General features: G+C 40.0%; 1 protein-coding gene and 1 long non-coding RNA gene across 11 annotated transcripts in view; one reads left to right on the forward strand and one right to left on the reverse strand.

Annotated features, from left to right (window-relative positions):
• LOC104102394 (fatty acid amide hydrolase-like) overlaps positions 1 to 17596 on the forward strand; it is a 100792-nt gene that overhangs the window by 18090 nt on the left and 65106 nt on the right. For all 9 annotated transcript variants that reach the window (XR_011407810.1, XR_011407811.1, XR_011407812.1 and 6 more), the window contains exons 2-4: positions 401 to 510; positions 3544 to 3604; positions 14523 to 14701. Coding sequence is in view for 6 of the 9 variants with exons in the window: in XM_070174939.1 (XP_070031040.1) it covers positions 401 to 510; positions 3544 to 3604; positions 14523 to 14701 (350 nt within the window). In the remaining 3 variants the exon portion in view is untranslated. The remainder of the gene's footprint in view (positions 1 to 400; positions 511 to 3543; positions 3605 to 14522; positions 14702 to 17596) is intronic.
• On the reverse strand, positions 14774 to 16627 carry LOC104102393 (uncharacterized). Of its 2 annotated transcripts, none has more exons than XR_011407813.1 (2): positions 15835 to 16627; positions 14774 to 15473 (listed from the first exon to the last, which is right to left on the reverse strand). It is a non-coding gene; the product is annotated as an uncharacterized lncRNA (long non-coding RNA). The 2 variants fall into 2 exon arrangements; XR_687686.3 differs by having other exon boundaries at positions 15718 to 16627.

Genomic DNA, 17596 nt, shown 5'->3' on the forward strand with positions numbered 1-17596 from the left:
TAGTAGTGAGTCTCTCTGCCTTTTCAGGGTAGAGGTAAGGCTGCGCATATTTTACCCTCCCCAGATTTCACTTGTAGAAAATTACTAGACTTCTTGTTGTTGTTGTTGTACGTTTTATTTACTTATTTGTCAATAGTTCTGTGCTCTCTTTTGTGTCTGTTTTTCGTTTTTGTCTAAAGATTTGTGACAAAGATATGACTAGATGTACTAAAAGTTTATTGAATTTGCTTCACATAGGATATATTATGTGTTAAACTTTAGTACAATAAATAGTTTTCCTCCCCTTTTCTGTTTTCATTAAGATCTTTTCCCTTTTCTTTTTCTTTTTCTTTTTTTTACTTATAATTCAGATTCTTAATTTAATTTAATTTTATGTACTCACATTTAATTTCAATACCAGCCCCTCGGATGGCCGGCTTTCTTGTTAAAGTGTTTGTATGGTTCTTGGAAATACCGATCTTTGGATCCATTATGCTCTACTTTTTGAAGAGCAATAACCTAATTCACAAGGTATGTTCATTTTACCCGATTCTTCGCCTTTAATTGGGGTGGCACAGTTCGACTTGTATATTAAAATTAAATGATCAAAAGAAAAACTTGAATGAAAATTGAAAGAATCTAAAAGTATAATGAAAAAATTATATCGAGTAAGATTATTTTAATTTTAAGGTGTCAGACAGTTAGCACTTTAAATGATCACAAAGTTTTCCCAAGCCCAGTTGTATCAGGGGCGGACGCAAATGGGTCAAAGCGGTGTCATCATACCCGTTCGCTGAAAAAAAATATGCAATATTATGTAAAAACGAAGTAATATATAGTAATGACATCGCTTTATAGCAAAGCGTATTTCTTTATCGACCGGTCAAGCTCATATTTGGGTTTGTAAAGGTTGTAGGTTCAAGGCGGGACTTAGACATTTTACTTTTTAACATCTTTGAGCGAGCATTTTTATTAAAAATTTGAGGCTAAGAAAAATTAAACCTATACCTCCCTTTGCAATAATAATCCACTAAACCATTGGGCCAAAACTTTCAACTTGTAGGTAAATGATATTAAATAATACTTATTAATTTTTTTATTTATATACGACACCGCTTACAAAAAGTTCTATATACGTATCACTCCCTCCCCCTCCCACACATATATATATATATATATATATATATATATATATATATATATATATATAGTTGTATCCCCGGATTTTGATTTAAAAATCAAACTGCCTTTCAACTTTGAACAATAGACATGCTCCGTTGTATGTCAATTGACTTTCAAAATGCCTATTTCACCAATAGATTCAACCTTTGCCTTTTTCTTTTTACTTCTGTAAAATCACGATACTTTTTTTATTTTTCTTTTTATCTATGTAACAGACTCACCTATAAAAAAAATATTGTTCTTGAGACAAAAAATATTATTTTGAAATAAAGAAATAGTAATTATGTATATAAGTTATTAACGTTCTATATTAAAATAACTTAGCAGAATTTAAAAAATTATATATTAATAGCAATCAAAACCCTTATATCTATTTAGACAGTGCAAAATAAAAGAGAGTGGAATTTTATAAATATATTCCAATGCAGATAGTGCAAAAAACAATTAAGAAAAATGAAGGTAGATTTTATAACATGTTCCTAAAAAAATATCTATTTTATATTTGAGATAACTTTTAAATTAAAATATAGAAAATATTCCACTACTAACAGCCATAAACTCGTTTATCTATATAAACAATAGAGAATAAAAAGGAAGTGGATCTTTAATATAAACACACTCACACACGCACGTAAATGCGTACATACGTGCATTCATACATACATATATATACTTTCAAGGTTTTGCACCTCTCAAGCACAAAGATAAGGAAAAAATAAAAGTACCCCGCTAAAGTTTTTCAACAAACTAGCGAAATTCAAACTCACGTTAGAAGAATATAAGATGAAAAGAAACTTCACCCACACGTTTTTCAATCCCGCAAGATTGCAAGAAGCGTTGAATAAAGGAAGAACAATGAAATAAAAAGTAAATAACGTTTTTGAAGTAAGAACTTAGAAAAACTAATCACCAATGTTTATTTTCAGCATATTGAACCCTTTATATTGGCCTTACAATGAATAAAATTGATAAGGTTAAAGAAAACTAATCCTAATTAAACTAGAATAAGAATAAGGCTAAGAAAATTTATCCTAACTAAAATAGGAAAAAGAATTCTAGTAGGAATAGACTACCAACTAACAATCCTAGTTTGACTAGAACTATAAATATAATCCTACTAAAACAAAAATTAAGAAATCCTAATCTCTAAGGAAAAGAAATCCCCATCTTGAAAGAAAAGAAATCCTAATCTTGAATGATTCTCGGACTTCTTCAATTTCTTGTGCTTCTTGGGCCTCAATTGGACTAAGGCTAAGTAGTGTAAGTATTTTAAATTCGTGTCTCAATTCTCCAAATCCATTGGCACATTTATGAGCCCAATAAGCATCCATTGTTGTAGAAAGTATGGCCTTCACTTGTGCTTCTCTAGCATCAAGATTTGAGCTTGTATGTTCATCATATATACATACATACATATAATATCAATTAGTTGATTAAATATTAAATTAAAGTATAAAGTAAAGGCTTTGGTGTACAGAGAAGATCTCACCGTTTAAGAAGTAACCATAGATACACACTTACTTACTTACACTCACTTTCTTACTTAATGCACATAATATAAAATAACAGTCATAAAAAGTAGCATTAGATTTTTATTATAAATTCATAAAAAAGATTATTGTACTTAGAATATTAATGAACATGAACAAAAGTATATAATAAAATATAAAATTGTTTAAACTATAGATAAGTAACTAGATTAAAAAATAAAATATGTATATAATATAAAAAGTTATTACATAAATGGAGGATTGAGAATGACAAGAGCAAAACATTGTATAGGATAAGAAGAGGGGGGAGAATGTATATTGTTCAAAGTTGAGGGGAGTTTGATTTAAAAGTAAAGTTGGTGGTGTAAATGATTTTTTATATCTAACTGATACATCTAGAGTGTAGGACTAACTGATACAATATATAGGTGGGGTGGGAGTAGGGGGAATCAAAATACATATCATCATGCTCACTTTCATAAGCTAGAAATTACCAAAAAAAAAAAAAAAAGATCGTTATTTATAAAGTTATTATATATATATATATATATATATATATATATATATATATATATATATATATTCTGCTTGTGTGTTCTCTTTCTATTTGAATTACTCCTTCATGTCAATTGTCAGGTAATGCTTATTAATATCTATAATAGAAAATTTGATGGCATTTTAGCATTTACTACGAATTTTTTGCTTTTTTTCCCCTTCTCTTAATTATAAGTTGTTAGTAATTAATGAAAAATTTGGCAACTTTTAGTTAAACGAAATAAATTACTTGAGCGGCACACCATACATGCGACCGAAGTGCGCCGCCTAAGAGTTAAGATGCAAGTAATAACTTCCCCTTCTTTCATTATTGTTACTGAAAAGTGTTATTTGGCAGCTTGTTACATTTGCTGAGTTGCAGGAGTCACCCCTCTATGTTCCTCTTCACAGCTATGAAGGTCTGGTATTTCCGGTTATTTTATCTTTTTATTTGGATAAAACAGATTGTTTACTCTAAAAATCGGATAACATTAAATTTAGATATGGTTCTAAGGGTATGCAAATTTCTTTGATACAAAATGACAATACAGGTATTGTTTGCTATGAAATGGGAATGATGGACGGGAAGACTGAAAAATATTAGAAGAACTAACACAATAAAATCTTAATGTATCTTGGAAGACGTCTCTCTATTGCAGTCTATCTCCCTTTTTATAGGAGAGGGTCTCTACTTTATCTAAAACAACATAATAAAATAATACATATAGTGGAGAACCCATGATGGTTTGTCTCTCCCTTGATTCTCGCCAAGATTCTCTCCCTTGGTGCGGTTGTAACGGCTCTTGTCTGCAAGCTTGGCACTGACTCAAGCTCGGTGCTAGATCGAATCCCCAGTCTTAGTTCGAGCTTGGTTCTGCCTTGGAGCATCGATATTCGGGGCCTGTGTTGATCGGCGTTGCCCCGTAGTCCGATTCGGACACGGGCTCGATAATGATATCGAGTTTTGCCGTTGATTAGTCTTATAGCTCGAAGCTCGACGTCTCTACTTCGGAATTCGTCCGAGCTTGCCATGTGGATACCCTTCGATCGAAACTTCATTGTCTCGACTGGTCTTTATGACTGAAAATTGATTTTGACCGTACACAGATAGTCCCCTCGTTTCTCGGAAAGGATGTGGCGATGAACGATATGATTTCCCTGCGGCTCGATCAAATTTATGCTGATGTTTCTATCGAACCCGATCTCGACGTATGTGATAACTGTCTCATCGGCTCGGTTTTATCGAGGCATTTAATGTGTGTCAGACGGTGGTCGGCCACCGCTGATATTGAACCGTCAAGCCTTAATCTATAAATAGTCTTTCCATACAACTTTTACCACTTTTGCGCCTTCTCTTCTTCCAAACTCTCCTTTTTATCCTCTCTACTTCGCTGCTACGGGGCCGTCCATACCAGAATTTTGGTGCTGTCTATTTCTTCCTTTGCACTCTTTCCTTTCATATCAATGGCGAAAACTTCTAAAACCGTACCTCAGCAGGAAAAAGCCTCTTCCTCACGGCCGTCTGATGATAAGGCGCCGGTGGAGCCGTCAGTTCATGACTATATTCCTGGCCCGTGCATTTTGAAAACCGATTTTAAGGTGGAGAACCCTTCCTCCGTTCCGGATCGATGTGAACACGTATCGATGTATACATGCTCTATAACGGAGGATCACCTCGAGGCCGTCAGAAAAGACTGCAACTGGGGTTCCGAGGTCGTGTTGCAAATTCCGTCTTCCGATGAGAATGTTATCACTCACGTGGAGGGGTTTTTAAGTGTTTACATTTATCCCTTCATACTGAGACCCGTCGACCCGGTGATTATTGATTTCTGCAAAAGGTATCAAGTCACCCTTGGCCAAATCCATCCCTCTTTATGGCGTATAGTGATCTTATTGCGCTTCTTCTCTATCAAAGCCGGGGGTTGGATTTTTCTCTGAACCACCTCATATGACTGTATCGGCCTCAGATCTTTCGAGGACTAATCAGACTTCATCGTCGGGCATCGAAGGCATTGATGTCGAGCATCGATGAAGACAAGGATCGAGACTGGATGGGTCGTTATATCCGAGTGAGGACCCGTGATCTCATTCCGGAGGAGAAGATGTCGTTCCCTGAAGAATGGAATTTTGACCGTAAGTGATTTTTGTTCCCTTTTCAAGTGCTTTTCCGATTTTTTCTGATGTCCTTCCCTGATGTTCAGCTGCCCCTTGGATGCCACAAGCGGTGCCCGACCTCGAGGACTGGGTTCGGATGTTGGCCTCGACCTCCTCTTACGCCGAGCGCGCTTGGCGTGATTTGGCAAAAGGCAGATGGGAGGCCAAGAACCATGGTGAGGTTTGCTTCTGGTTTCCTTCGAAGTATTCTTTGCGTTCTATTCATTACCGATTTCCTCTTGTGCAGGCATAACCAGGGATGCCACTTTGAGGCCTTCGAGCGGCGAAGAAGGAAACAAGTCCCTGGTCCCTAAAAAGGGGGAAGATAAGAAGTGAAAAGCTTCCTCTCGGTCAGAGGACCCCAAGCCCAAAATTCGCAGGGTGAAGAGAAAAACAATTGCCCTTTCGATTGACTCAGTCCATCAACTGAGAGAAGAAGAAAAAGAAGAAAATAACTCTTCGGCTTTGGTAGTCCGGTCTACGGAGGCCATCGAGGTTGCCAGAGCTCCCGAGCCGATGGCGGCTGTGCCTGTCGGGGTTGTTTTCGAAGACCAGAATCTCGGCCGGAGTACTCCGAGCGATTTGCTCGGGGCTATGACAAGGGGTGATTCGCCTTCTTTTCCATCTTTTTCTGAGGAGGCGCTGAAAGAAGCTCGAGAATTGTAGACTCCCGATATCGGCGCAGGCTCTGGTGCAGGGGATCCTTTTAGGGATTGTTTTACTGGAGTCGACGATAGTTCCGATATCGGTGACGCTTCTCTTTTATTAGAGGAGGCTCAGCGTTTCATTACTCGGGTAATGATTCTTCCAAACTTGGTTTCTTTTCTTTTTTTTTCTTTTTTTTTAATACTTGACTCGTGTTTCTTACTCTGCAGGCCATTAGTAGGTTTCGAGTCGATCTTAGCCAGTGTGAGGCCGAGCTCCGGAAGGTCTCAGGTGAGAGAGATGCCCTGCGGCTTCTTTGCGGCCAAAAGGACGAGGCTATAAAGGACCTCCAAGCGGATTTGGCTAAGGTCCGTGAAGAAGGGGTCGATCTCGATAAGCAGGTGAGCCTCATTCTGTTAAAGTATGGGTCTGACTCAACTGTGGAAGTTAACCCTTCGTTGTCTCAGTTACAGCAAAAGATCGAAAAGATCGGGTTACTTCGAGAAGAGGTCGATCAAATCCGAGCTGAATGCAATCGGTGGAAGGAGACCCTCGACCGCCTGGCAGCGGAAAAAGAAACCATCTTAACAAAATTATTATCGGCCGACGTTCAACTTCGAAGTGTCAAGCAAAAGGGGTCAGTTTAAGCTAAGAAGATTGAGGAGCTTGAAACACGACTTGCTGAGGCTAAGGCGGAGGTTGAGTCATCGAAAGTCTTGGCGGATAAGTCCATTGCTGTATATCGGGCTGATGTTGAGGCTGCTCAGATGGAGGCCTGGGAAGCGGCGAAGACCGTCGATACTCGAGCTCATTGGGTTACCGAACTTTCTAAGTGTAGGTCTCAGAGGGAGACCCTCGAGGAGATACATGCTCGAGGTTTTGACCTTACCGAAGAGGTAAAAAAGGCAAAAGAGCTCGAAGAGGAAGCTAAAGCCTTGGCTTCTGACGACGACGATGATGATGGTAGCGAAAACAGATCCGAGGACAGGGAAGAGCTCGATCAGGAAGCTTAGTTTCTAATTCTTCATGTTTGTACATTAATGTCGTAGGCAATTTTTGTATATATATGTATAATCAGGTCGACTTGTTTTTGTTTTGTGAAGACTTTTAATCGAATACTGACCTTGTAGTCTCTCTGATCGATCAGATTTGTAGCCCCTGGGTTTTCTTGTTGAGTCGATGATTCAAACTTTGAAGGAACATAATCCGTAGATGTAATGTGATGGTTGAGTTAATGTAAACTCAGAGTAAAAGTAGCTTATTAGCCGTCGAGTTAATGTTTTGAACTCGGAATGTAAGTAGCCCGTAGGCTTAATGGTCGAGTGCGTGCTTGCTCGAACTTGAGATAAAGGTAGCCCGTAGGCTTAATATTCGAGTGATTATTTCGAACTCGGAATGTAAGTAGCCCGTAAGATTAATGGTCAAGTGCTTTCTCGAACTCGGAATAATAGTAGCCCGTAGGCTTTAATAGTCGAGTGAATGTTTCGAACTCAAAATGTAAGTAGCCTGTAGGCATTGTAGAGTGAGTGCTTTGCTCGAACTCGGAATAACAGTAGCCCGTAGGCTTTAATAGTCGAGTGAATGTTTCGAACTCGAAAATGTAAGTAGCCCGTAGGCATTGTAGAGTGAGTGCTTTGCTCGAACTCGGAATAACAGTAGCCCGTAGGCTTTAATAGTCGAGTGAAATTTTCGAACTCAAAAATATAAGTAGCTCGTAGGCATTGTAGAGTGAGTGCTTTGCTCGAACTCGGAATAACAGTAGCCCATAGGCTTTAATAGTCGAGTGAATGTTTCGAACTCGAAAATGTAAGTAGCACGTAGGCATTGTAGAGTGAGTGCTTTTCTCGAACTCGGAATAACAGTAGCCCGTAGGCTTTAATAGTCGAGTGAATGTTTCGAACTCGAAAATATAAGTAGCCCGTAGGCATTGTAGAGTGAGTGCTTTGCTCGAACTCGGAATAACAGTAGCCCGTAGGCTTTAATAGTCGAGTGAATCTCAATTCTGGTTCCACAATAAATCTCAAGTCATTATACATGTGTTTATGTTTGGGCTGATCTATATGCTCATAGTTCATTTTGACCATTTGTCTCGTACAAATTTTCCTGTTGGAACCTTGTTGTGAGATGACTTTCTTGCATCTGAACTCGATGTATTTGAGGGCCCTAATGCTCCCCCGGTATTCGAGGTCTGTCGGAAAGAGGCCTCGGATATTGTTGAAAGTGCAGCACGATCGATGGTTGCCTCATTAAAAACCTTGCCGAAAAACCCATTTGGGAGAAAACCGGTCTAAGGGAAAAAGAGTGCAACGCGTGCTCTTAATCGAAAGATCTTCTTCAGCTCTTGTTCGGACTTCTGCATGGGTTAGTTAGATGAATATGGAAAGGTCGTACCTTAGCAGTAGTACCGTTTTAGATGTGATACATTCCATCTGCTTGATAGTTGTTTGTCGGTTATGATGCCGAGCCTGTATGATCCTTTTCCAACGTTCTCGAGCACCTGGTATGGTCCTTCCCAATTTGGTCCTAATTTTCCTTCGTTTGGATTCCGAGTATTGATGGTGACTTTTCTTAACACTAAGTCCCCGGGCTTGAAATGGCAAAGTTTAGTTCTTCGATTATAATACCTTTCGATTCGTTGCTTTTGGGCGGCCAATCGGATGAGGGCAGCTTCTCATCCTTCGTCCGATAATTCAAGGCTGGTGTTCATAGCTTCGTTATTTGATTCTTCCATCATGAATCGAAATCGAGGACTAGGTTCACCGACTTCGACTGGTATCAATGCTTCGGAACCATATAATAAGGAGAATGGGGTCGGCTCCGTACTGGATTTTGATGTTGTTCGGTATGCCCAAAGGACTTCGGACAGGATTTCTCTCCATTTTCCCTTCGCGTCGTTCAATCTCTTCTTGAGGTTTTGGAGAATAGTCTTGTTCGTTGATTCGGCCTGACTGTTCCCACTGGGATGGTATGGTGTTGATAATATCCTTCTTATTTTGTGATCTTCGAGGAATTTTGTGATTTTGCTGCCAACGAATTGCCTCCCATTGTCGCATACTATTTCGGCGGGTATCCCGAATCGGCATATGATATGATCCCAAATAAAGTATATAACTTCTTTCTCTCTTATTTTCTCGAACGCCTGAACTTCAACCCACTTAGAAAAATAGTCAGTCATAAATAAAATAAATTTGGCTTTACCTGGGGTCGACGGCAGAGGGCCGACGATGTCCATCCCTCATTTCATGAATGGCCACGGGGATATGACCGAGTGAAGTTGCTCCCCGGCTTGATGGATCATTGGCGCAAACCTCTGACATTTATCACATTTACGAACAAATTCTTTCGCATCTTTGCCCATATCAATCCAATAATACCCCGCTCTGATCACTTTTTGAACTAATGTGTCGGCACCGGAGTGATTGCCACAAGTTCCCTCGTGTACTTCCCGGAGGATGTAATTGGTATCTCCCGGACCCATGCATACCGCCATTGGTCCATCGAATGTTCTTCGATACAGTGTTCCGTCCGCAGCCAACATAAATCGAGCAGCCTTAGTCCGTAGGGCCCTGGAATCTTTAGGGTCTGAAGGGAGCTTTCCGTTTTTTAAGTATTTAATATACTTGTTTCTCCAATCCCAGGTTAAGCTAGTAGAATTTATTTCGGCATGCCCATCTTCGATTACCGATCTTGAAAGTTGGACGACAGTCCTCGAGCTCAAATCAACTACCTCAACCGACGATCCTAAATTTGCGAGAGCATCGGCCTCATTATTCCGTTCTCGTGGAACATGCCGTAGGGTCCATTGTTTGAAATGGTGTAAGGTGATAAGCAATTTGTCTAGATACCTTTGCATCCTACCTTCTCGGACTTCGAAGGTTTTGTTTACTTGAATCACCATCAGCAAAGAGTCACAGTGCGCCTCAATGACTTCTGCTCCCAAGTTTCTATCTAGTTCGAGACCTGCAATCATGGCTTCATACTCGGCCTCGTTGTTAGTTAACCTGATAGTTTTAATAGCTTGCCTAATAATGTTACCCGTGGGAGGTTTCAAAACTATGCCTAACCCGGACCCCTTTATATTCGAAGCACCATCTGTAAAAAGGATCCATATCCCGGATGATATACCTGATTTCAAAAGGAGTTCCTTTTCGACTTCGAGTATGAGGGTTGGCATGAAGTCGGCCACGAAGTCTGCCAAAATTTGAGACTTGATGGCCGTGCAGGGTTGATATTCGATATCGTACCCAATGAGTTCGATGGCCCATTTGGCCAATCGGCCTGATAGTTCGGGCCTATGTAAAATATTACTGAGTGGACAGGTGGTTAATACGCTTATGGGGTGACATTGAAAGTACGGTCTTAACTTTCTAGATGCGCTTACTAGGGAAAGTGCCAATTTTTCTAAGTACGAATACCTAGTTTTCGCTTCTCCTAAGGTCCGACTTACGTAATAAACGGGAAATTGTGTACCTTGCTCTTCTCGAACTAGGACGCTGCTTATGGCGACTTCCGATACCGCCAAGTACAAGTATAGTTTTTCGTCGGTTTTTGGAGTGTGAAGCAGTGGTGGGCATGATAGGTATCGTTTCAATTCTTGTAAGGCTTGTTGGCATTCCTATGTCCATGCGAAGTCGTTCTTCTTTTTGAGTAGGGAGAAAAAATTATGACTTCGATCCGATGATCTTGAAATGAACCGGCCTAAGGCTGCAATTTTTCCCGTTAACCTTTGTACAGCTTTCACGCTGTCCACGATGGTGATGTCTTCAATGGCCTTGATTTTGTCGGGGTTGATCTCAATTCCTCGATTTAAGACCATGAAGCTGAGGAACTTGCCCGAACCGACCCCGAAAGCACATTTTTCGGGGTTGAGCTTCATGTTGTATTTCCTCAGAATCTTGAACGTTTCCTGCAAATGGGCCAAATGGTCCTCTCGTCCTTTATGAATGCGTGCTTTTTCTCGGACTGGGGCCTTCTTTTTTGCTTCACCGGTCTGAACATAGGGTTCAAGCTTAACTGGTACGCCGTTATGTCCGGCGGGATCCCTGTTATATCCATATGGGACCAGGCAAAACAGTCGATGTTATTGATAAGAAATTGGATGAGTTTCTTCCTGAGTTCGGGGCTCAAACCCGTTCCCAGGTATACCTTTCGTTCGGGCCAGTGTTCGATCAGCACGATTTGCTCCAGTTCCTCAATTGTTGATTTGGTGGCATCAAAATCATTAGGGGTTACGAAGGATCGAGGGATCCATCGATCATCATCGTCTTCTTCAACGTTCTGCTTACCTGGCTGGGTCGAAGCCGATGTCTGTGATTGCTATTTGGCGCTCTATTCTGAACCTGATCCTTTCATCGATGAAGGCGAGGCTATTGATTTTGCTTCTTCGACGGAGAATATTTCCTTTGCGGCCGGTTGTTCCCCGTACACTATTTTGACACCTCCCAATGTTGGGAATTTGAGGACCTGGTGTAGGGTCGAGGGTACGGCTCTCATGCTGTGGATCCACGGCCTTCCGAAGATGGCGTTATATCTCATATCACCTTCGATCACATGAAACTTTGTTTGCTGGATGGTTCTGACCACGTTTATCGGTAGGGTAATCTCGCCTTTAGTGGTTTCACATGCCATATTGAATCCGTTTAGAACCAAAGGTTTGGGTACGACCTAATCTTGCAGACCGAGCTGTTCTACGACCCTCGATCTGATGATATTGGCCGAGCTACCTGGATCAATTAACACACGCTTAATCTTAGTTTTATTCATGAGTACGGATATTACCAGTACATCGTTATGGGGTTGGATGATTCCCTCTGTATCTTTGTCACTGAAGGATAAAGTCCCTGTGGGTGTATAATCTTGAGTTCGAGATCGCTTCACAATCGATGTTTTAGTGCGTTTAAGCATCGGTCCCTAGGGGGCATCGACGCCGTCGACGATCATGTGAATGACGTGTTGCGGTTCTTCTGGCTCGTTTTGTTTGCCGAATTCCTTGTCTCTAAAATGGTTCTTTGCCCTATCGCTCAGAAATTTCCGAAGGTGCCCTTTGTTAAATAAGCGGGCCACTTCCTCTCTTAGTTGTCTGCAATCTTCCGTTCTGTGGCTATGGGTGCCATGATATTCGCACATTTGATTGGGATTCCTTTGGGCAGGATCGGTTTGCATGGGTAGGGGCCATCTAGTGTCTTTGATGCATCCGATGGATGATACAATGGCGGATGTACCAACATTGAAGTTATGCTCCGATAGTCGAGGGACTTCTATAGGATCTGTATATTTATCAAAGCATCTCTTGCTCATAAATCCCCGAGAATTTTGCCCCCGATCAATCCTTCGGTTGTTCCAAACCGTATCACATGCTGAACCGTTGTTCATCCGATCTGTGTCGTACGGTTGGTATCGGTCTCTGTTCGACCTTTGTTCTCTGTTGGTTTCCTTCTGATTTTTAGTGGTTGTGTGGTTCTGACGTACGGGCCCATACGGAGCTCCCAATTGATCATTTTCGACCCTGATTTTTGATTGGTACCAGTTGTGTACATCTGCCCAAGTTATTATTGGGTACTCGATCAAATTTTGTTTCAGCAGACGTGATGCTGTCGAACTTAGCCCGTTCAGTCCTTGGGTGAAAGCTTGTATGGCCCAATCGTCTGTGACTGGTGGCAAGTCCATACGCTCCATTTGAAATCGGGATACGAATTCTCTCAGCATTTCGTTACCCCTTTGTTTTACTTTGAAGAGGTCCGATTTCCTTGCTGCAACCTTTATGGCACCAGCATGTACTTTTACGAACGAGTCTGCTAACATGGCGAAAGAATCAATGGAATTTGGTGGTACGTTGTGATATCAGATCATTGCTCCCTTTGCGAGGGTCTCTCCGAACTTTTTCAACAACACGGATTCGATCTCATCATCCTCCAAATCGTTGCCTTTGATGGCACATGTGTAGGAGGTGACGTATTCGTTAGGATCGGTCGTACTGTTATATTTGGGAATTTTGGGCATACGGAATTTTTTAGGGATTGGTTTTGGGGCCGCGCTCGAGGGAAAAGCCTTGTATGAATTTTTTCGAATCAAGCCCTTTTATCATTGGCGGAGCCCTCGGAATTTGATCGACCCTAGCGTTATACGTCTCCACTTTTTTGTCATTGGCTTCGACTCGCTTTGTGAGTTCCTCGATCAATTTAGCAATTTCAGGAGCGGTCCCCGATTCCTGCTCGTTTGATTTCACTACGGGGGTTCCGTTCTGGGGGTGACTTCTCGAAGAAGCGGATTGGAGTTCGGCCCGCTTTACGTATGAGTTCGGCTCTGCAACTGAACTATCACTGCTTGTTGGGCTTGTAACATTTCGAAAATCATACGCAAGCTGACCCCGATTTTCCCCCGTGCTGTAGGTGTCTCGGGCTATGGATCGAGCACCGCCCTGAACGCTTCTTTCCGTTTCAGAACGCTAATTCGCTTCTAGAGCTATTTGCGAATTGATATCCAGTGGCACTTCGGCTCGAATTTTGGTTTCTTCGATTCGAGCCTCGTTGCTGTTGTCAGGTAGCCTTCCGGCCCCGGGCACCAAGTTGTTGGTTTTATCTTGAAGGCTAGCTTCGAGGTCGATAGGTAGAGCCATTACTGATTCGAAGTTGTAAGCCGGAGTGTACTGCAGATTTATATCAAACAATCACTGTTACCCTTAGCCCCACGATGGGCGCCAAACTGTTTACCCTAAAAATCGGATAACGTTAAATTTAGATATGGTTCTAAGGGTATGCAAATTTCTTTGATACAAAATGACAATACATATATTGTTTGCTATGAAATGGGAATGATGGACGGGAAGACTGAAAAATATTAGAAGAACCAACACAATGAAAACTTAATGTATCTTGGAGGACGCCTCTCTATTGCAGTCTATCTCCCTTTTTATGGTAAAGGGTCTCTACTTTATCTAAAACAACATAATAAAATAATACATATAGTGGAGAACCTATGATGGTTTGTCTCTCCCTTGATTCTCGCCAAGATTCTCTCCCTTGGTGCAGTTGTAACGGCTCTTGTCTGCGAGCTTGACACTGATTCAAGCTCGGTACTAGATCGAATCCCCAGTCTTAGTTCGAGCTTGGTTCTGCCTTGGAGCATCGATATTTGGGGCCTGTGTTGATCGGCATTGCCCCGTAGTCCGATTCGGACACGGGCTCGATAATGATATCGAGTTTTGCCGTTGATTGGTCTTATAGCTCGAAGCTCGACGTCTCTACTTCGGAATTCGTCCGAGCTTGCCATGTGGATACCCTTCGATCGAAACTTCATTGTATCGACCGGTCTTTATGACTGAGAATCGGTTTTGACCGTACACACAGATTTAAGGGATTAGAATCTTACATGCATCTACATCTAGGTTAATTATAACTCCAATCCTATTAGTTTTTCTGTATGAACTTGATGCTCTTCTTAAGTTACATTATTATTATGGAAAGTTAATTAATACTACATTAGCAGTCGTTTTAAGTCACGTTGCTATACATAACAGTATCTGTTGGTAATGAATGACAGGGAAAGAAGAAGAAAAAGAAGTAATATGTGTAGAGTATGGAGCATCTCCATCAGAACAGGTTGGGCAGGCCTCGGGATGCCTTCAATCAATTTTAGAAGCTCCAAAGTATAGTTTCAGTAGGTGGACCATATTGGATTATTCAAGAGCTTATAACTCCAAACTAATTACACCTCGCAAGGTATGCTACTTTTCTCCCTAATTGCACTTTTGATGATATTAATCCGCAATTCCCCTTCCACACCCACAAACATTTTTCTTTTTTGGTAATTAAATCATTTTATTTACCAAACCAAAGTATTTACACCTCAAAATTGACTTAAAGTTGGACATGCAGCCCCAACTTTAGCGTATACGTAAAACAAAGCAACTTCATAACTACCTGACACTATTATATTCAGCAAAGCAGCAGCAATCATATAGAATACTTGTTGAGCTCCTGCAACCTCTGCACACCTGGGTTTCATTGACTCCACAAACAGATCTAATTGTCTATTTTGGGACCTAGAAACCTTACTCTATTTTAGACTTTGTACTAAAACGAGTAAAGAGACTTATAGTATATTTTCTTAGCGAAAGTGGGTCTTCTTTGTCACAACCCCAATCTCCCTCCGTAGGATACCGTGATGGCACATAATCTTTAAGACTAGATTAGCCTATCATATATGAAGAATAAACGAAAATAATAATAAAACTCTCAATTAAACCAACAACTATCATAAAAAGGACTCCACAATATAATTGAATACAACACCCAAAATCTGGTGAGACCGAGTCACAAGCTCTACACGAGTATATTGAGCATCCCTATACAACAATATCTATAAAAAGAGAACGAAGTAGAAATTAGATAGAGGATGACTCCAAGGCCGACGAACGCCGACAGATATACCTTAAAGTCTCTGATCCAAGCTCAACTCACGGATGTCTAGGCTGGTATGAAGTACCTGGATCTACACGAAAAGATATGCAGAAGTATAGTATGAGCAAACCACAACGGTACCCAGTAAGTATCAAGCCTAAACTCGGTAGAGTAGTGACGAGGTCAGGTCAAGACACCTACTGGAATAAATAAAGAAACTGAACAGGCATAGTACAGTATAATAATGGAAATGATACAATGAAGAAAAATAACAAGGATAGCTACACTGAAATTAAGACAATTAAAGATAGCAACAAGAATCGCTACCGACGTACCGTCTCATAGTCTCGTTTCACAAATTAAATCACAATCTTTCCTTATATAACCGCGGGAGCCTTGCATTTAGTTTTAATAATTATTTTCCCAAAATAGCTTCTCGTATTTTAGCCTACCTTATCACACCGCGTGGCTTCAAGTAGTTCCCCTACTAGCAACACGCGTATCAAGCCCACCTTATCTCACCGCGTGTGTTTCAATCTCTATCCTTATATCACCGCATGCGTATCAATATCACAAATCGCATCTCAAGTGCGCAATATCATAACTTGTCAAAGAAGTCAACAATAATAGTATTTCCACAATAAATAGCCCATGGCTCAAACACAATATGTACAAGATCTCTCAACAACAGCAACCGAATGTGAAAAATTTAACAAGGATAATATTTCAATAATTTATAACTTTGCCTTGGGATCACTGACTTTCACAGGTTCAACACCAAACTCAACGATAAGATATTCCATTGAACCTTTTTGAGAGGATCCATTGAAGAATGGGCAGAAATAGGGAAACTAAGCCGTTTAGGTACTTTGATGAGCTTTAGACCTGTATTGTCAAAATCCTCAGTAATGGTAAACTCTTGATTATTATCTTCTGCTCCTTCTTGTAAATGGGTATTATGGGGTTTCTGAAGATCAATCAAGATCGCATCTTCATTGCTATGACGACGTTGAAACCAGCCAAGAACACCATCCACAAATGTAAACCCCCCCCCCCCCCCCCACCATATACACACTAAACTTTCGTGTTGATTCTTGATTCCTCACCACAAGATCTCAGCATTCCACGCTTTCTCTTTTGTCTCTCTTTCCTATGTAGTCCAATGCTTTCTCCCGATTCTCCCTCCTCCAATTTTCTCCTCTAACTCTTGTTCGTTTGTTTTTCCTTTTGTAGATGAAAGCAAGTAAAAAAGTATTCTTTCCTTTTTTAGTACTTAGATTTATAATCTTTCTCTTTTACTTCTCTCTTCCATCCACTTTAATTAATATTTTTGGTTATTTTAATATATATTAAAAAATTTACCTTTTACTATTAATTAATAATAAAATTGACTAAATTAACAGTGTTTTGTTCATTGAAACTATAACAAATACTCCTAGGTACTTTATTTTAAGAGAAACTTTGGAAAAAAGAATTTAATTTCTTCTTGATATCTGAAAAAATCAAATATTATGGATCAGAAACCTTCAAATTGCAAACTTTCGGCAAATAGAGTCAAAACATCCTAGAAACCTCTAAATCTAAATCCGAACATATGTCTAAATCCGAAATCACCATACGAACCTATTGAGACCATCAACTCACCAATCCGAAATTGTCTACTCAAAAGTCAAACCTTGATCAACTCTTACAACTTAAGTTTACAAAAAATAAAACTTAAGTTGAACACTAAGTTGAACTCAAACCTTTACGAAACCAATCCAAACATCCCCACAAGTCATCAAACAACAAACACATATACGGAAAGCATTGAATAAGGAAAATGGAGCTCAAATACACGATCATTACATTAAAGTAACCTATCCTTGCATAAAAATCACTTCAATATTAATATTATTTACTTCATAACATTTTTTTTCATATTAATCCAGGCATAAGAATTCTGTCGTTATTAAGCACATCATGATAACTCTTTCCTTTTTATTCTTTGCATAGGCAATCTTTGCATTATAATCACACAGAACTAGTATGTTAACTAAATAACTCGTAATTAGGATTTCATTAGTTTGGAACAAAAGTAACACCCATTTAGTGAATTTCGTGGAATACATCCTCTGCATATTATAATCAAACCTCTCTTTAACATCCGATATAAAATTATTTTACTATAATAAATAAATTTTATTTAGAAACTACTTTTATGTTATATTTTAC

Source organism: Nicotiana tomentosiformis, chromosome 5, assembly GCF_000390325.3.
Source record: "Nicotiana tomentosiformis chromosome 5, ASM39032v3, whole genome shotgun sequence".
Classification (NCBI taxonomy): domain Eukaryota; kingdom Viridiplantae; phylum Streptophyta; class Magnoliopsida; order Solanales; family Solanaceae; genus Nicotiana; species Nicotiana tomentosiformis.